Raw genomic sequence first — 19,567 nt, 5'->3', positions numbered from 1 at the left:
GACCTCCTGCCGCTGATTTCGCCGGTAGAATTCGTCTCGTCGGATGAGGATGGGCACGGTGGGAGCGTAGTGGTTTTTTAGCAATGGCGCAAGGTCGGCCCAGTCCATCGTCTTTACGTCTGCGGGTTTGGCGAGGGCTTTCGCCATTTTGAACACTGCGGGCCCGCAGTGTGTCAGGAAAACAGCCCTTTTCTTGTTTCCGTTGGCATCCTTCAAGTTGCTACTCTCGAGGTACATCTGGAAACGATCAGCGTACGATTCCCAGTCCTCGGTAGCCGGGTTGAATTGTGCGGGCGGAGTGAGGCCGGCCATCGTGTTGGTCTTTGTCTTCCTCCGGACACGTGCTTGGTGGTTCCTTCTTGGATCCCACCTTCGTCGCCAGTGTCGTGTCCGGCGCAGGAAGGAAGCTCGGAGTCAGTGACAAAGTTCAGCTCTTTATTGTGCTCCAGTACATGCTTGGGAAAGGAAGGAAAAACCCCGGCTTTTTATTTCCAAGCCGCGGCGGCCCGCGGCCAATGACATCGTTTCGAATCTCCCGCTCTTGGTTCAACCAATAGCGGGAGATTCTTAACGGACCAATCCGGGCGGCTTGCCCGACCAATCCGGTTGCCGCGCGCTTTAGCCAATCGCAACGCGGGGTTTGCAAGTATGTTAATTCCTTGTACAGAACACTGACATTTCTCTGCAATGATAAAAATCAGTGAAAGCTCAAAAGAATCCACCAGAGATCATCCAAACACTCCCCCCTCCCGTAGGAGGAAGAACCCCAGGAGGTATTTCACAGTCACTTTTTCCCATCCAGAAAGACAGAAAGATCCTCCAAATACAAATGTATCTCCTGATTTCCCCCAAGACAGACCTGCTTCCTCTGAAATGGACGGAGGGGAAATGGGGGAAGCAGCAGCAGCAGCTGGGAGGGGAGGAAAGTTTCCATGGAAATCCTTCTCTGTTGCTCTTTGACCAAAGCCTTTGAAAGGAGGGAGGGGATTCTGCTTCCCAACTCAGGAGAAGACAGGACGGCCTGAATAGACTCAGCCAAGTCTAAACTGGAGTCCCAGCAAGAGGGTTGGGAAAACAGGAGGAAGCCCACAAGAATTTCCCCAAAGGGAGCGATTTGGGTGGAATCTCCACATCTTCCTTAAATCGCTCCTCAAAACGATACTTACTGAGGAAGATCAAGATCCCAACAATCGCCCACAGCAATACAAGGCCAACCACAACGCAGCCGATGAGGAGCCCCAGGTTGGATTCTGGAAGGGAATTGGGAAAAGGAGCAGATCCCTGAAGGAGATCCCCACACAATCCTCCCAATTAGGGCAGAGACTTAGAAGCTACAGCAACAGCACTGAGACGCCTATTGTCAGCGTTCCCAGTAAGGCGCCCTCTGAAAGCAGAACTCCCAGGCAGGCGGATTCCTCCAAGAACATGAGATTATTGGATGCATCATATCCGCACAGTCAGTGTATGGAGTTCGCGAACCAGAATAGATATGGCAACAAGGCAGCCAATGGGGGCTGCTTGGAAACTGAAACGTAGTATGGGTTTTGTGTGGAGCCATAAGAGACAGTTGGAGTCTGGGCGTGGCTTTGACTTGCTGAACTGTATATAAGAGTTGGTTTGTCCTCCGTAAATCTAGGCCTCTAAATCTAGGCCTCTGTAAATTTAGGCCTCTAAATCTAGGCCTCTGTAAATTTAGGCCTCAGGGCCTCTGAATCTCTCTACTCTGTAATGACTTGCTTCTGTTAATATTGCTTCCGTGTTCCTGAATTTGTATGCTGACTTCTGCTGCATGGAATTGTATATAAAGAAGTTTCTTATGTAGATGAATCCTGCAGAAATATTTTACTTCTGTGCTAGTCGGATGTGCTGCAGATACTGTTCAGAGTTTTGCAGCGTTAATTCAGTGCCAGAAAAATAAACACAGACGGCTGATGCTTCATTTAACATCTTTATAAACACAACAAGTAGACTTTACACACCAGTTGTAGATTTCTCCAACATGGAGCAAACTCAGACAGAAACATGTTGCGAGTAACTTCAGTAGCGGAGAGAGAAAGAGAGAAGTTTCAGTTTCACTTTAGTTCAGCAAGCAAGCAGAGGAGAGAAGCAGTTTCATTTTCAACAGACAGACTCAGAGCTCAACATAACTTCAGAGCTGCAGAGCTGAATACAGAGCCATGCCTAGGCTTAGTTTCAGTTTCCAGCCTAGGCTATTTCTAGTTTCAGTTTCCAAACTTGCCCTCACTGGCTGATTTATTTGTTATGCCTGTTCATTGGCTGACCTTGTTACCGAGCTCTATTCCAGTTCACAAATATACTCTGACACACGCACAGCCGGTGAAACCCAAGTCTAAAGTTCCCGCGGTTTATTTCACCTGGTTTAAAAAAGTAAAAGTCTCTCCTCCCAGACCTCACCGGTCACATTGTCCAATAGCAGGGCTGGCAGGTTGTTTGATCCCTCCTCTCTTCCTCTCACAGCCACCTCTTCAGATGACCTTGGTTCCCACAAGACAGCTTTTTCTTTTGATGGCCAAGCTGGTCTATGTACTTCCCCCCTCCCTTCCCCCTCTCAGGGCTTGTGACAACGATGAGGCAGCAAAAGATGGCTTAAGTCACTTCACTTCAGAGTTGACACCTATACCGCCCCATAGTGCTTTACACCATTCTCTCCGTGGTTTACACAGTCAGCCTCTTGCCCCCAACAATCTGGGTCCTCATTTTAATGACCTCAGAGAGATGGACGGAAGGCTGAGTCAACCTTGGGCTACTCAGATCGAACTCCAGGCAGCAGGCAGAGTTAGCCTGCAATGCTACATTCTAACCACTGAGCCACCAGGTTTTTTGAGAGAGGGTTATTTTCCTTTGGTTTGATGCCAAACTTCAGGAATTCCTATCAATCTCTGATTATAAAACAGTGTGTCGTTTTCTTTCTTAGAGCAGCAACACAGAGTGACGTTTTGTTCTTTACACACCAGGAAAGCCATGTAAGTCTGTCAAGGCAAAAACCTCAGACTGACAGCCCCTTTTCTGATTCCTGAGCCATCAGACCAGCCACTCTGCGCATTTCCTGAAGTCAGACACAGTTCATCCCTTTGAATGAAATCTGGCATTGAGAAAAGGAGCTGCCAGATTCCTCCTGATTTTGGTGCTTTAGGAATTCTAAACAAAAGGAAATCTCTCCTTGGTGCTTAGCATAAGTGCTGTTCCCATGCAGGAAACTGGGGAGGAAGGGGAGGAAGAGAGCTAAGAGGATCTAATGGCATTTAATCAGGATCAGCCAACTGTTCTGATGGGATCTGTTGCTTGCTTGAAATCAACTAAAGCCAATTCTATTGAATGCAGGACCACAAACCTCAACAATGGAAATATCAATGGATTAAAGGTCAGGTATGCTCACATCTGGACACATCTGGGGTCAGCTTTCTTCCCCCACAATCTTCCAGCCTGCCAAAGATCCCAGCCTTCCCCTCCCTGCAGCCTTTCACCTTTTATGGCCACGTCCAGAGGCTCCTGCAGCCCATCGTGCTCCACGTGGCACCAATAGCGGCCCCTCTCTTTGGGGTTGATCCGGATGCTGAGCCAGTAGTGGTAGGTCCCATCTGCGTTGGGAGCCACAGACCGACAGAAGGTCTCCTCCTCCCAGACCTCCCTGTCCCTCGTCCAGGAGGCATCGATCTCCCTGGGGTAGAAGCCATCCAGGCGGCAGACATGCCATCCTCCACCTCCGTCCTGCTGCTCACCGTCACCACTGGGGGATCTGCAGATATACCAGAATTAACTCTCAGCCCCTCCAGAGCCTGGAAGGTGGGTGAGAAACCTGGAGGGGAAGGAAAATCTCTCACCACTTAATTTTAATCCCAGGATTTACATTCCATACCTGCAAAGTCTCCAACAGTTTTTGGGAAGGCTCCAAATCTTGAAAATGCTGAACCCCAAGGACTCCTGATTCTGAGTCCATCTCAGCCTGAAGAACCTCCAGCAGCAAATTGAGGGTCCAACTAAATTCAGCTCTGACTGCTTTGAACTCTGAGTGATCTTGGGCTGCTCCCTTCAGGGGAGGGATCTTGTAGCTGATCTTTAGCGGTTCCCTTTAAGAAATAATAACACAGCGACTTCTCCCTACTTTTGGGGTCCACTTTTCCAAATCTGAGGATGTTCTAGGGCTCTTTCAAGAGACACAACCACAATCTCAGGATTATTTTATTTAGCCTAGGACAACATTTTCTAGGGAAGGGAGAATGACATTCAAAACAAGGAACTGGGGGATTTTTCAATCTCACCCTGGTTAATTTGGAAAAGAGATTCTCTCCCTCAAGGGGAGCAGAGAGAGGTGAGGCCAATGGAAGAGAGAGAAGCTGTTGGCAGTTGCGGGGAGGGGTCTCTAATGGATCCTGATCTCACCCAGCTGGTCCTGGAGGGACCAAGGAGCCCAGAGAGGAGCCTGTAAGGCCAAAAGGAGGAGGATGGTACAGGAAAGGGAAAAGGGCGAAATATTACAATGTGAGCAAGAAGCCCTGAGGGGTGAGGGAGCGATCCTGAATGGTGAGGAAGGGGTTGTTTTCTGGGGAAGCCACTCAAGTCCAAGATAAGGAAGCTGTTTGAGGTTTCAGAGAAAGAGCCACAGAATCTGTGGGTTCCCCTCCCACTTAACCTTGGCCATTATGTGGAGGCACTGATAATGTCCTATTCATGGTGGGTGCCCCCTTGTGGTGGGTGTGGGAGATGCATTATCAGATGCAAAGGAGGGAGGGAGCCCCCTATGGGATGTGGGGGGAAAGAAAGTTGCTGGGAGGAAATTAAGGAAATCACACTAGGATCCGTTTTGGCTCACGGTGGATTCCCTGAAGAAGTGAAAGTGGCCCTGTTGCCTCTTCATGAGCTGTGAACAGGATCCCCCTGATGGCTTTTGCTGGCCGGTAGACGCTGCATTTCCTGGTTCATTGAATGGCTCCCTGGCAATGGGAACCAAACAGGCCTTCTTCTTCCCACATTCTGGAGAGGTGCTGGAAGGGCAGGATTAGCTCCTGAGCAGCCAGGCTGCAAAGCAGAACTCAAAGGGGCTGAATGTGTCCAAAAATTAGGTCTGTAAAGGAGGAAAGTCCAGCCTGGATCCAGATGCTCACCTGTCCTCAGCAGCATCTCCTTCCCATAGGACAGGTACTTCCTTATCCAGTCAATGCAGATTTCCTCCAGGTAGGATTTTAGGAACTGATTGTGTGCTGGAAGAGCCTCCCATTTCCTCTGGGAGATCTGGGCCTGGGGGTCAGGAGCCACCCAGGTGAGGGTCTCCTTGTCGAAGGTGAGGAAGGTCCTCCCTTCGTAGCCATACTGCATAAACCCTCCTTTGCTCCTGTTTGCCTGGAGTTCACAGCCATACATCTGCTGCCACGTGTGAAGGCCTGAAAGAGGGACAGGAGGATGGTTTAGGGAGTCCTCAGGAGACACAGGGCCCCTCCCTCCCTACAGGGATTTGAGACTGGAAGGAGGCACTGACTGACACCTCCATTTCCTCCATAGCGATTACCCCCAATTGTCCCATTGCAGCACCCCCTGCAGGTCGGCCTGGGTTCCTGCATCTCCCCTAATGGAGCCCTGAACCTCGCCAGGAAATGGGCAGCTGGCGAATCCCCCTTTCAGCTCCTCAGGATCAGTAAAGAAACAGCGGGGGATTCTGAGGAGGATCAAGAAAAGAAGGGGGCACAGAAGTAAGAGAGGGGCAGAGCTTCCTCTGTCTCCCTTTCTCTCTCTCTCTCCTCTGCTGGGGGGTCCCAGCAGGGAATAGTTGCCTGAATCAACAAGATCCAAGAGGGACTGAGAATCTTAGTGGCCTCAAAGAGGATCCAGACGTTCTGAGGATCTTTCAGGGATCCCTGTGACCACAAGTAATTGTCTGAGTTCACCAAGAGCACCAAGTCACAAGGGCTGCTTCCCACTTTGGGCTAACCAGAAACAAACCAAGGTTTAGTACAATGTGGGAATGAAGGTCCACAAAGGAATATTTTTTCTCAGCCACAGCAGCAAGTGGCCCAGTCTGATCTGGACACCCAAAGGGTTATTGACCTTGGAAAGGAGTTTGAAGCTTACAGGCTCTGCAAGGCCCTGGAGAAGATGTTTTGACTTCACGTGACCAGATTCTTGGATTTAAAAGAAAACCCAATGCTTGAAAGAAAAAAAAAGGAAATCCTGAAATCTTTCTACATCTGCTTGGGCTTGACAGTGAGGAAGGATGTCAGAAAGTCTCAAATCTCATGGAAAACCACCTGGAAGGCCTGCAGGGATCCTTTCCCTGCATGACTTAAGCATGGTATATAAAATCATACATTGCAATGTCCTACCTGTCAATGAATACTTCAGCTTCAACCATAACAACACAAGAGCACACAATAGATACAAACTCAAAGTAAACCGCACCAAACTTGATTGCAGGAAATACGACTTCAGCAATAGAGTGGTCAATGTCTGGAATACTCTACCCGACTCTGTAGTCTCTTCCCCAAACCCCAAAAACTTTAACCTTAGACTGTCTACTATTGACCTCACCCCTTTCCTAAGAGGTCTGTAGGGGGCGTGCATAAGCACCATCGTGCCTACCGTCCCTGTCCTATTGTTTCTCTTATTCTTTTATTTTTCTTATATGTACCCATTTCATGTATTCACAACTATGTATACACTTATACTTATTATCTTGTAAACAATTGGCAAATCAAATAAATAAATAAAATAAATAAAATCTTCTGCTCAGCCTAAGAACTTCCCTTTGGAGGAAGAGGAAGATCCTCGTGAGCTGCAGGCTGATCCTTCCCTCGAGAGGAGATTCCCTGATCTCCCCGTGGGAAAAATAGTTCTGGATTTCTGCCCAAGAAGAATCTCCTGCCATTCACAGGAAGGCATTAAATATTTGGCTGCTGTTTTCAACTCCTGAGAACAAGCTCAGTCTTATTTCAGAAGCATCAAAAGCTAAGGCAGAAATTGTCCAATTTCAGTGGAAGATGAAATCTGTGTGTGCTCAAATCATGTTTGGCACATAATTGAATATTTGTGCAGCAAAAAATAAGCAGAGGGATCACACTGAAAAGACAAGTTTCGTTTTCCATTATTAGCAGAGGGACACAGCTAATGCACCTCCGTCTGGAGGTCAATGCATGAAACAATTTCAGCCCATTTTTGAGCCTGGATGTTCAGAGGTTTCCTGAGGCCTGAAAAATAGTTCAAGGGTTCCTCCAAGATCAAAAGATTAAGAAAAGCTGCTTTAGGGAGGCTAAAATGTATTTATATTATATTATAACTGCTGTGAAGCATATGAGAAGCTACTTTATGTTTTTCTTTCTTTCTTTAGTCCTTTTCTTCAGCTTTTCTTGTGTTTTATTTTTCTTTGATTTCTTTCATCATCTTTATTTTGCATAACTTTATATTAGTTTTTAATGTTCTCATTGAAAAGATTTAATACAAAATATATTTAAAAAATTGAAATGGCCAACAAGATGTCAGGGATCATTAAAATGGTATTGAAAACCCAGAGAGGCTAATGTCACAAAGCCTGAGCGGCAATCAAGGGTGCCTCCACATCTGGAATATTCTCTGCAGTTTGTGATCAAAAGACCTCAGAAAAGGACCGGAGGGAGTTGTGGAAGGTCCAGAGGAGGCGACTCAGGCGATGGGAGAATGGAAGCAGCAGCCTCCCTTGGAGGAAAAGTTGGGACCTTTGTGGATCTCCACTTGATCCCTCATTTCTCATTTCTCTGGGGTGGAAACAGACAGAAGGATGAGGACCTTCTTCCCCCAGGATCTAATTAGGATCCACTTCCTGGTGTTTTTTTTGGGGGGGGGGGGAATGTGTGATTCCCTTCCTCTCCCACAGCAGGAGATCTACCAAGGCCGGGGACCCTCCAATTTTCAAGGGGGGAGGGGAGATTTTGGTCTCTTTTTACCTCAGTTTATACTCACATCAATATCAATATTCAGACAGATGGATAAATTTAAACATGTTTTCATTAACTGCAATTGGCACAAAATGTCAGCTATGGAGGTAAGAGCAAGCTTATATTGATTTTTTTAAAAAGAATCTTCTATATATATATACAAGCGAAAAAGCACTCATGCATCCTCACAAAATCTCGATAACCGTAAAGCCTACAAACTTGAAATTTGGCACGTATATTCCTCTTGGCTTCTAGGTGCTTGCTAAGAAAGGAATTTTCGAAATGTCCATGAGAGCATTAGGATTTCTTATACAGCAATTAACACGCTCTGATACTAAGGAGTTCTAGTCCCCTCCCCACCTGAAAAGAACTCTGCTCCAACTGCCAGTTGCCTCACATTCCGCCATCTCATTTCAAACTGGCAGACCTTCCACTTCTTCACTCAGGAGCGTCTGGGGCTCCTTACAGTACTAAACGTCGCTACCTCACTAAAATGTCTACCCCTTCCACTTATGGAACCGCTTCCAAACTTAAGGTGGTGGAAGGATATTAGCTCAAAAAAGGCCAGAAGTGTTGTTTTTGGAGGGTTATTGATCCTCTCAACAACATTGTCCTTAGTAAAATATGCCCGATCACATAATTTTATAGCAAAGCACAGGTATCCAGCTAGTAAACATAGAAAAAAAGACATTTTAAAAGAGGTGAGGCAGCCTTTCCCTTTGAAGGGACCCCCCCCTTCTCCTCCCTCGGATTCCTGGGGAGGGGAATATGGGGCCGGAGGAGCCACCAGACCCATCACTCACCTTCGCTCTGATTGTAGTGACTCCTCAGAATCTCCAGGTCTCCTCTGAACAGCCTCCTCATCCCCACGAAAATTCCGGGTGTTTCTGTCCCTCTATTGGGGTTCATCTTTCTCCACCTTCTCCATCCTGGAGGCTCGAGGCTGCACCCTCCGGCTGATGCTGTCGTAGTAACTGAAGAGTTGATCATCCACAAACCCCACAGAGACAAACTGGGGGAGCCCCTGAATGGAGCCTGAGATGGCGGTGGAGAAATACTTCAGGGAGTGGAAGGAGGCGCCTGGAAGAGACCCAGAGGGGCAGAGTTAGGGGGCTTCGGTCAAGGACCCTGATGCTATATGAGGCACAGAAGTCCCCATTTTCAGACCTGGAAAGAATAAAGAAGAAGAGACCTGGGCGGAGGTGGAAGGAGGAAATGAAGGGGGAGATGTTGGAAGAGAAAGAGAAAGCAGAGGGTGGAAAGAGGGAGTGACCGAGGGACAAAGGAACATCTTCTGGAAGGTCTGAAGGGTTGGAGGGCAGAGAGGTTGGGGGAGAGACAGGAAGGGAAGGGAAGGGAGGGCCAAAGAGAGAGCAAGATCCCCAAACTTTATGTGCCCCCCTCCAATTGTGCCCTCCCCCGTTCCAGCAAGGCCTCCTTCAACCCCTCCTTCTGCATTGCTCAGTCTCTGACCCAAGGAGGTTGCAATGGCACCACAGGAAGAAGGGGGGGGGTCATCCTCAGAAGCTCAAAATGCAGCAGGAAACCCCACCTGGTTCCCCCAACAGAAAAAAAAAACATTCTGACCTCACTGAGGGCCAACATGGGTTCTTAATAGGTGCAGATGTCAGCTTTGGAAGCCATATTAGCACCAGACGCTTCCACACTGCCACATTCTTGAGCCTGGGAAAACGGAAGGGGGGAATTTCTTGGAGCGAATGTGGTTAGACCCAACAGCATTCTTCTTCTAAGTCAAGGTCATGTCATTTCTGCACCTGGGTGAGAGGACGTCTCAAGTTGAGACGGATGGTGATTGGGGCATGTGATGCCCTGATGGGTGCAGCGGGTGGATTTGTAATTTTTTTACTTATTGCAAGGAAACCAGGAACGTTCAGATTCGGGATTTCCCAGATGTGCCAATATAACTGCTCTAATAAAAAGAACCTTGGAGAGGATGTCTGTCTCGGAGTTATTTGTCGGAGTGGAGGTTTTCTGGAATGCTGACGGGAGATTTGAGGGGAGATTTTATAAATGGGGAAGGGGGGATCCTGGTGAGACCAGAGGCCATGGGACCCAAAGTGCTTGCCTGGGGGATATGGGGGGGCAAAGGGGGGAGCAGCAATGAAGCCACGAAGCCTCCCAGATCTTCCTCCTCGCCCTCCCCCCAAGCTGGGAAATTCCCCCTCCCCTCCCAGAGTTCAGGCATCCAAACAGGTTTTGGCTTTGAACCCAGGACTCAGCGGGGCTCAACCCCATACCTTGAGCCATGGTGGCCCAGTGGTTGGAATGCAGCATTGCAGGCTAATTCTGCCCACAGCCAAGAGTTCAACCCTGACCTGCTCAAGGCCGGTTCACCTTCCCTCCTTCCAAGGTGGGTAAAATGAGGACCCAGAATGGCTGGAGGTTGACTCTGTAGACCACTTAGAGAGGGCTGTAAAGGATTGTGAAGCGGAATATAAATAGTCCTCTAGTTACAACAGTTCATTTAGTGACCATTCAAAGTTACAACATCAGTGAAAAAAGTAACTTATTTTTCACCACTTACGACCGCTCCAGCATCCCCGTGGTCACATGATCAAAATTCAGACACTTGAGAACTGGTTCATACTTATGGCGGTCACAGTGTCCCAGGATCATGTGATCATCTTTTGCAACTTTCCGACAAGCAAAGTCAATGGGGAAGCCAGATTCATTTAACAACCACGTTACTAATTTAACAACTGCTGTGATTCACTTAACAACTGTGGCAAGGAAAGTCGTAAAATGGGGCAAAACTCAACAAATTTCTCACTTAGCAACATAAATTCTGGGCTCAATTGTGATTGCAGGTCGAGGACTACCTGTAGAAGTGCTAGTGCTGCTGCTGCTGCTATGCCACAGAAAATCTGTGATTATCCGAAGAGAGAATAAATAAAGGATTTCAGCCACCCAAGGAGGATCTGAAGCCATAATTCCCAGGTGCTATAAAGGCACCAGATTTATTCTGAATCCCAAGCACTTTCTTCACTTCCTCTGAAACTTTTCCTCTTTGGATGCTGATCTGGCACTTGGTGAGCAGAAAGAAAGGCGGAAATGCCCCTCAGCCAACATGGGAGGACGGTGCCAATCGGAACAGGAACTAGAGTAGGAATCAAATAGAATATAGAATAGGAATAGAATATAGAATAAAAGAGGATAAAGAGGATAGGAATAGAAATAAAAATAGAAATAGAATAGAAATAGAATTATTTATTGGCCAAATGTGATTGGACACACAAGGAATTTGTCTCTGATGCAGAAACTTTCGGTGATCTCAGCTCTCCAACTCTTATCAGCCCCTCTCAATATAAAGGCCTAACTCAGAATTTCTCAAACTCAGCCACTTGGACTTCGACTCCCAGAATTCCCCTCACCCCAGAAACCCATGGGGCCTTTCCACACTCTGGCCCCACCCCCTGCCCCCACTGAGGCTTCTTGGGCGTTCCTGCTGAGACCAACCATGTTGGGTGGGTGGAGGACTCAGCTGGGGTCCTCTCCCTAAACCCAGCCTCTGTGGGGAGGGTCCTGTCACCTTTAAAGCTCCTCTGGTAAATCCAAGATAAACATACAAAATTATTTCAGTTTCCTACATGCAAAGTCCTGACCGAAGAGCATCAAAGTTTTTCAGCCCTTCCTTGGAGGACGGACGAAATTCACAAGACATGAACTTTTCTGTCCTGTCTGATGCTCAGAGGTGGATTTGTGGCTGTGCAGATGCAGAGAGATAATTCCACAAAACATCCACAACAAAGTACATTTATCGGTACATCAGGTATCTTCACAACTCACATTTGTGACGAAGCTCTTCTATAATGACCAATCCTTTGTATATCAGCATTGCAGGTAAAAAATCACATAGCGATAGAAAGAAAGCTGTTCTCAGTCCATGAGTGCAGGCAAGAATGGAGGGAAACCTCTCTCAACCCCTCGAGGGTCAATTGAGTGACCAATCAGGATTACAGATGTAGCCACGTGACATGAACTACATTTCCCAGGATACCTTTAACTACATTTCCCATGATGCATTGCCTTAAGGGGACAGCTCACAATTCCTAAGTAACTATCCAACTCCCATAGACTGGCTGGGACAGCACACTCCCCGCCTGGAATTGTAAATTCCACTATTAAGAGAAGAGAAGAAAAAAAATTAACTATAAACTAAGATAAGCGGTAAACAGTAATACTAATTGAATAGCATATAACTACAGTATATAACTAAGATAAACAGTTAGCTATATATCTAAGGAAAAAAACAGTAAACACTGATAAAGCATCAAACAAAGCAAAGCATCCAAAGCTTGAGGTTCAATCTTCAAGTTCGGCCTCTTGGTGCAAGTCTGTTGGTCACTTCTGGTGGCCTTTTAGGGTGTACAAGAACTCTTGGCGGCAAATGTGAAAGTCTGGTGGTCACCTCTGGTAGCCTTTTAGGGTTGGAACGGTACTCTTGCTTCCACGGTGTCAAAGAGCTTCGGGAAGCTGTTGGAGAGGGCGTTGCAGGGGCATATGCCTGTGTAGAGTGTCTTAGTGGACGTCTGGTGGTTGTTGTTGGCCGTTTAGGTTGTTCTAGCGAACGTGCACTGATCGGCGGCGGCCTTTGAGGCTGGAACTTCATTCTTGTTTTTGGTGGTGCTAAAGGGCATCGGAAGGCGGGTGGAAAGGATGGTGCTAAGGTATTTGCCAGGATTGGAGACTGCATCTGGGTGTCACTGACAATTCCTATGATCCCCCATCCAAGTGGAGATTTGATGGCCACTGGGCCGTCTACAGAGCCGCCGACTGACTCGGAGAAGAGAAAGGCGCGTAGGGCATTATTTCCCAGCAAGAGTAGGATATCAGCCTCCGGATCTAGAGTGGGAAAGTGATGAGCCAGGTGCTGTAGGTGAAGAAAAGGAGCAGGTGTTGCGATCTGACTGCGGTTGTTCGGTATGCCATTGCATTCAAATACGGGCGATAGTGGGAATTGGGTACTTCCAACTAATGAGTCTATGCAAAGTCCAGTAGCTCTCCTCCCCGCCGTGCTTCTTGATACGGTGAAGGGAAATTTGGCCTGTTGCACCTCAAAGAGGTCGAAGAATGTGGGTCTGGCCAGGGTGCAGGTGCTTTGAGTGTCTATCCATATGTACATTTTCACAGCGGCTTCAGGGCGTCCTTCAGGGTACACTTTGGCTAAACAGATGGGAAGACACAAACGAGGGCATGGTGAGTCGGCGCACAGTGTTGTGCAGTTTACACTCATGCATGGTTTTGGTTGTGCTTTGTCAGTCTGTCGAGGAGCCCTGCCTGCTTCTGTGTTACATTGTGGCTCCTTGTCCGAAGGAGGGTTACGAGGTTTGTGCCGTGGTGGCTGGCATCTGAATGCAGCGCGGTTGGGTGCTGGTCACTTTTGCAGATGTAACATTGCACTTTGGTTGTGCAGTATTTGGGTGAATGTTTGGATTCGCAATACTTGTAGCAGTATTGGTACTCTCTTAGCAATTCTTTTCGTTGGGGCAGTGATTTCGTTGCAAACTCAATGCAGCTATTCAGCGAGTGACGAGTGTTGTGCATAGGACAAAACTGGTTTCTCCTTGTAGTGGGAGATCTAAATTGGGGTGAATGGGATGAAGTCTCTCCCCAACTGTATATGGAGGAGGAGTCTATCTCAGTGTCATGGGCAACCATGAAGGGTCTTTCTCTGATAGTATGTATAGGGCCTGAGGGCGATATATGGTTGCTGTTGTATCTTCTGGTATTAGGAGGACTAACAGCTCTGAGTCCACGGGCTCGGTATGTGTTGTACACTGTAGCTGGGTGGGAGATGAATTCTTCAAGAAGTGTGAAGGGTACAAAGTGGTGGCAAACCTTGGCCATGAAGGTGTCAGTCAGCTGGAGCTACTTTTCAATTAGCACCTGCGGAAGTTTTCGAACAATTTTGTTCTGTGTGTCGATGTGATCGAGACAGGCAAGTGTCGGTAAGTTGGGATCCCGTTGTGCCATTCTCAGCTGGACAAGTATATTAGCAAGGTCTATGATTCGTCGAGGCTTGTCGATAGGAATTTTAGGAAAATTGTTGAGGCTATCTAGGAGTGTTGCTTCTACATCCTCGGGAGTGCCATACAGTTCGTCAAGCCTTTTCCATGATAATTGTAGGACAGCGGCTGAGTCGTCAAAGTGGGATGTCATAAGTGCCCTCGGTATGTCAGAGGACTGTGGCCCTAGCCATGGTGTTAGGTATAACATTGATACCAAATATGGTTTGGGTGAATAAATATATAAAACTTAGATATCATGGTTTAAGTGCTTATCACTTTAAGCACAATGCTGCAGGCAATTAGCCGATTAAGGGTGCGGTTAGAAGTTACAATATAAGGAAGCATTAGAAGCTGGAAAGCTTACTGTAACTGTGACTGTGACTTACTGTGACTAACTGTGAATACTGATTGTACTGTGCATGTGACTGAGATGATCCTGTCTGCTACTGTTTGCTGATTTACTGCGGAATTCAACTGTTCTACTGTTTGAGCGTCTTGCTGAATATCCAGCGATTGTTCCTCTGGAGAGAGGCACCGGAGGAGGAGAAGATATCTTTATCGGCTGATAAAGATATTGTAAGGACTCTTAACTTGGACAGTAATAGTGAGTCTTACTGGATGGAAATATAGTGAATGACTAATGGACTGAATGACAATGCTTTAAACTCTAAATGGATTAAAAACTATTTAAACTACAAACAGTGTTTGTGTTCAGTGTGTGTATACTCTGGGGCCCTTCCGCTCTCGTTTGGCTGCCTGGCTTGACTACTGCTGCAATACTCTGCTAGGGTTAATCCCCAAACACTAACATTGGTTATGGGCCCAGCAGCATAGTCTAACTAACCAGGATATAGCAGAGAGAGTTGGTGTGAGTTGCACATTACTGTAAAAACAAACTGTTTTAATTAGTTTAAAATAGTCAAAATATCTGAAGAGTAATGGCACAAGTAAATTTGTCACAACTGTCCATGATATCCAGGCTGGATGGAACAAACTATGTTTCATGGTCAATGAAATGTAGTTTACTTCTACGCAGAGAAGGTTTGTGGGACATTATAGCAAACCCACCAGATGTGAGTAGCTGGGATCCTGCTGATGATGATGATAACGAAAAGTTACAAGACTTTAAACTGAAGAATGAGCAGGCTTTATGCATCATAGGACTGACTCTCTGTGATCAGCAGCTTGTCCATATTCGTGGAGAAGAAAATGCTGCAAACTGCTGGGAGAACCTCAGGAAGATTTATGTTCGGGACAGTGTAGGAGCACATATAAATCTTACACGGAAGCTTTTTCGAACGCATCTTCAGAGGAATGGAGATATGTTAGTTCATTTAAACTGTATGAAGAGCATTTTTCAAGAATTGCAAGAAAAAGAGCTTATATTTAATGAACTGCAACAAGTCTACATAATATTATCTTCATTAGATCAAAGCTATGATGACTATGTGACTTCGTTGGAAGTATTGCCTAAGGATAGCCTCTCATTAACCGAGATTACAGGCAGGCTACTAGAAGAAGCCAGAAGAAGGTGTGAGCGTGACGAGCTGAGAGAAGATAAGAAAGAAGAGAAATTATCTTCAAAGCTTGAAAGAAACCAGCTTAGCAAAGTAAAGCACCCGGAAGAAGAGAATTTATCTTCGACGGTATACACAATTAAAAAGTGTTTTAATTGTGGAGGCAGAGGACATTTGGCAAGATTCTGCAAAAAGAGAAAAAGCCAGAATATAAAAAAGCCAAAGAAAGCATTTGAACTAGCCACGTTTAGCAACTCTGATGTGAAGAATGATATATGGGTGGTTGACAGTGGCGCATCCCACTGCATCACAAGAGATAAGACAAAATTTATAAAAATGTCTAAAAGCTCTCAACATATATCTCTTGCTAACGGCTGGAATCTTAAGCGAAAGGAGAAGGTCTTGCACATTGTCCGTGCATAAACCAGGATATAAAAATGTTATATGTACCGCAACTAAAGTTTAATTTGCTTTCAGTAAGGGTATTAGATAAATTAGGTTATGTAATTACTTTTAAGGATAATAATTGCATAATTGAAAAAAGATAACAAAAGGGTAACTGCAGCTTTAAATGGAACATTATATGTCTTAGATAATAGTAAGAAAGGGGAGGCACAGACTGTATTTAATAATATAAAGCCTCATAATGAATGTATCCATTTATTGCATAGGCGTTTGGGGCATGTAAATTTTAAAATGTTAAAACGTACAGTTGAGTTATCTGAAGAAATAAGGTTAAAACCTTGTGATAAATATTTGCGTTGTAATGTTTGCTGTGAAGATAAGAGCAAAGTATTGCCTGCAAATAGGCTAAATGGTTTCAAAACAAAAGAACCTTTAGAAGTGGTATTTGCAGACATCATAGGTCCAAAGAAACCCAGTATGGGGGTGCTAGATATATATTGAGCATTATGGACCATTATTCTAGATATGGGTTTTGCTATTTAATGAAAAGCAAAACTGAAACATATCAACATTTTTTCAATTGGCTTAAGTTTGCTGAAAGAAAGTTTAAACGACAACTGATAACCCTGGTGACAGATAACGGTACGGAATTTATTAATAACAAATTCCAGAACAGACTTAAGGTAGCTGGAATAGAGCATAAGAAGTCTGCTCCATACAGGCCAGAACATAACGCTTTTATTGAAAGAAGAGGCCAAACACTACAGGCAATGGTTAGAACAATGTTAAATGATTCTGGGTTACCTGATTCTTTGTGGGGGAGGCTACAATGTGTGCTAATAACATATTGAACAACGTTGTTAATACAACAACAGGTGAAATACCATTCACCAGGTGGCATGGCAGGAAACCTGACCTAAGTTACCTGCACACATTTGGTGCACCAGCATGGGTGCATATTCCTGCACAACTCAGAAAAAAAGGGCAACATAGAGCTAAAAGATTTTTCTTCGTTGGTTATCAGGCAAACCATAGGGCATATAGATTTTGGGAGAAAGGCACATCTAAAGTGTTATGTAGTGCTAGTGCCCAATTTCTAGAACATGAAGGATGGGAGAAATTAGAACAGGATGCCAATAAAGATGTAATTATTGAATCCTATAGAAATCCCATTAGTTATCCCTGTAACTTTAAAAATAAAGTAAAGAGACAAATACAGGATGAAATAGTGCCCATAAAGGAAGAAACAGATTCAATAGCTGAACAAGATGAGGAAGATGAACAGGTAGTAGTTCAACAAAGTCCTCCTGTAAGCCCTGTAATTCCCAGAAGAACTACACGTGTATCTAGACTGCCTGATAGGTACCAGGCTAACACAGTGTGCCAGATTAATCAAGTTCCTAATTCTGTTGAAGAAATTAAAAAGTATCCTACTAAGGAAAAAGAAAGTTGGTATGCAGCAATGAATAAGGAACTGAATTCATTAAGAGATATGAAAGTGTATGAGAATGCCAAATTACCTGTAGGTAAGAAATCCATTGGCTGCAAATGGATTTTTAAGGTAAAAACAGATAAAAATGGTAATTTAATCCATAAGGCAAGGTTAGTAGCCCAAGGTTTTAGGCAGAATGCCAATGACTACGATGAGGTGTTTGCACCTAGTCTTAAGGCAGCAACCTTGAGGGCAGCTTTAGTGTGGGCAGCTAGTAAAAACTATATAGTTAACCATCTAGATGTGGAAACTGCTTACTTGCACGCCCCATTAAAACATACTATTTATATGAAAAACCTGTTGGTATTAAAAGTGAAAATAAGGATAATAATGATTGTTGGTTGTTAAAGAAAAGCCTCTATGGTCTTAAACAATCAGGCTATGAATGGAACCAGTATATTGTAAAGGAACTAAACAATATAGGATTTAAAGCTGGTTTAGCCGATCCATGTCTGTTTAAGAGGAGACAAATGGGAAAGTATCATTATTATTGTTGTTCACAGATGATATTGCATTGATTACTGAAACTAATGATGAAGCAAATAAAATAATAGCATCATTAGGAAAGAGAATAAAGATCAAGCAATTAGGGAGATAAAGAAGTATCTCGGTTTGAATATAAAGAAAACACGGAAAGGTTTTAAGATATCTCAGGAAGATAAGATAAGCAAATTGCTAAAAGATTACAAGATGGAGCTTTGTAAGCCGGCTAAGACTCCAATGAGTCAGGAGTTTAACAACACTGATGAACAAAGCCCGGAGTTTGATAAGGTGATTTATCAATCTTTAATTGGTAGTTTGACTTATATAAGTAATTGGTCTAGACCAGATATTTCGTACTGCGTGAATCAGTTGGCTAGATTCAATTCTGCACCATGTGAAAGACACTGGATTGCAGCTAAGAGGATATTAAGATATCTTAAAAAGACAATGAATTATTCATTGTATTTAGAACCAAAGGGTGATTTAATTCTGAGTGCTTATGCAGATGCTAGCTTTGCATCAGAAAGAGACACTAGAAAGTCGACTTCAGGAACAGCCATAATGCTGGGTAAGACATTAATAGGCTGGAAGTCAATAAGACAACAGCATATAAGTTTGTCTACTATGGAGGCAGAATTCTCCTGTTTATCTCTGTTATGTACAGAATTAATAATGTATAAACAAATGTTAATTGATATAGGTATAACTGTGGATTATCCTATAATTATACATGAAGATAATCAGGCAGCAATTCAAATGGCCACAAATATTGCAGTAAAAACAAGGAGCAAGCATACAGATCTAAGATACCTAAACGTGAGACAATCTGTAAGAAGTAAGATGATTCAGCTAGAGTACTGTATGTCGGAGGACAATTTAGCCGATAATTTTACTAAAGCCCAAGGTGCCAGTAAGCACCAGGAGAGTTGTGAAAACTATGGGGTTAGATTGTAAGGTATTATATATTTATTTCACCCAAAAGGGGAGTATGTTAGGTATAACATTGATACCAAATATGGTTTGGGTGAATAAATATATAAAACTTAGATATCATGGTTTAAGTGCTTATCACTTTAAGCACAATGCTGCAGGCAATTAGCCGATTAAGGGTGCGGTTAGAAGTTACAATATAAGGAAGCATTAGAAGCTGGAAAGCTTACTGTAACTGTGACTGTGACTTACTGTGACTAACTGTGAATACTGATTGTACTGTGCATGTGACTGAGATGATCCTGTCTGCTACTGTTTGCTGATTTACTGCGGAATTCAACTGTTCTACTGTTTGAGCCGTCTTGCTGAATATCCAGCGATTGTTCCTCTGGAGAGAGGCACCGGAGGAGGAGAAGATATCTTTATCGGCTGATAAAGATATTGTAAGGACTCTTAACTTGGGCAGTAATAGTGAGTCTTACTGGATGGAAATACTGTGAATGAATTAATGGACTGAATGACAATGCTTTAAACTCTAAATGGATTAAAAACTATTTAAACTACAAACAGTGTTTGTGTTCAGTGTGTGTATACTCTGGGGCCCTTCCGCTCTCGTTTGGCTGCCTGGCTTGACTACTGCTGCAATACTCTGCTAGGGGTTAATCCCCAAACACTAACACATGGTATCAAGTGTCTGATTATCTCATTGGGGTTCAGGCGTGCCGCCTGAATGGGGCACAGGAAAAGTTTCTTCCAAACTAGATATTCGCCACCTGGCTTGTCAGAGAATCT

The 19,567-nt window shown here is 44.7% G+C and overlaps 2 protein-coding genes and 1 long non-coding RNA gene across 9 annotated transcripts in view; 1 reads left to right on the top strand and 2 right to left on the bottom strand.

Annotated features, from left to right (window-relative positions):
• LOC113428674 (class I histocompatibility antigen, F10 alpha chain-like) overlaps positions 1 to 8,816 on the bottom strand; it is a 156,967-nt gene extending 148,151 nt beyond the window's left edge. The window contains exon 1 of the mRNA XM_087953858.1: positions 8,723 to 8,816. Coding sequence (XP_087809984.1) covers positions 8,723 to 8,783 — 61 coding nt within the window. The 5' untranslated portion in view covers positions 8,784 to 8,816. The remainder of the gene's footprint in view (positions 1 to 8,722) is intronic.
• LOC113428608 (major histocompatibility complex class I-related protein 1-like) overlaps positions 1 to 19,567 on the top strand; it is a 684,789-nt gene that overhangs the window by 385,605 nt on the left and 279,617 nt on the right. The gene's annotated exons all lie outside the window — the stretch shown is intronic.
• Positions 796 to 4,971, bottom strand: LOC113431080 (uncharacterized). The gene is made up of 3 exons (XR_015747228.1): positions 3,878 to 4,971; positions 3,486 to 3,757; positions 796 to 1,250 (listed from the first exon to the last, which is right to left on the bottom strand). It is a non-coding gene; the product is annotated as an uncharacterized LOC113431080 (long non-coding RNA).

The sequence above is a fragment of the Notechis scutatus genome, chromosome 2 (assembly GCF_049901735.1).
Source record: "Notechis scutatus isolate UNSWTSFEM ecotype Mainland chromosome 2, rNotScu1.2, whole genome shotgun sequence".
Taxonomy (NCBI): Eukaryota; Metazoa; Chordata; class Lepidosauria; order Squamata; family Elapidae; genus Notechis; species Notechis scutatus.
This window is presented reverse-complemented; position numbering and strand designations above follow the sequence as displayed.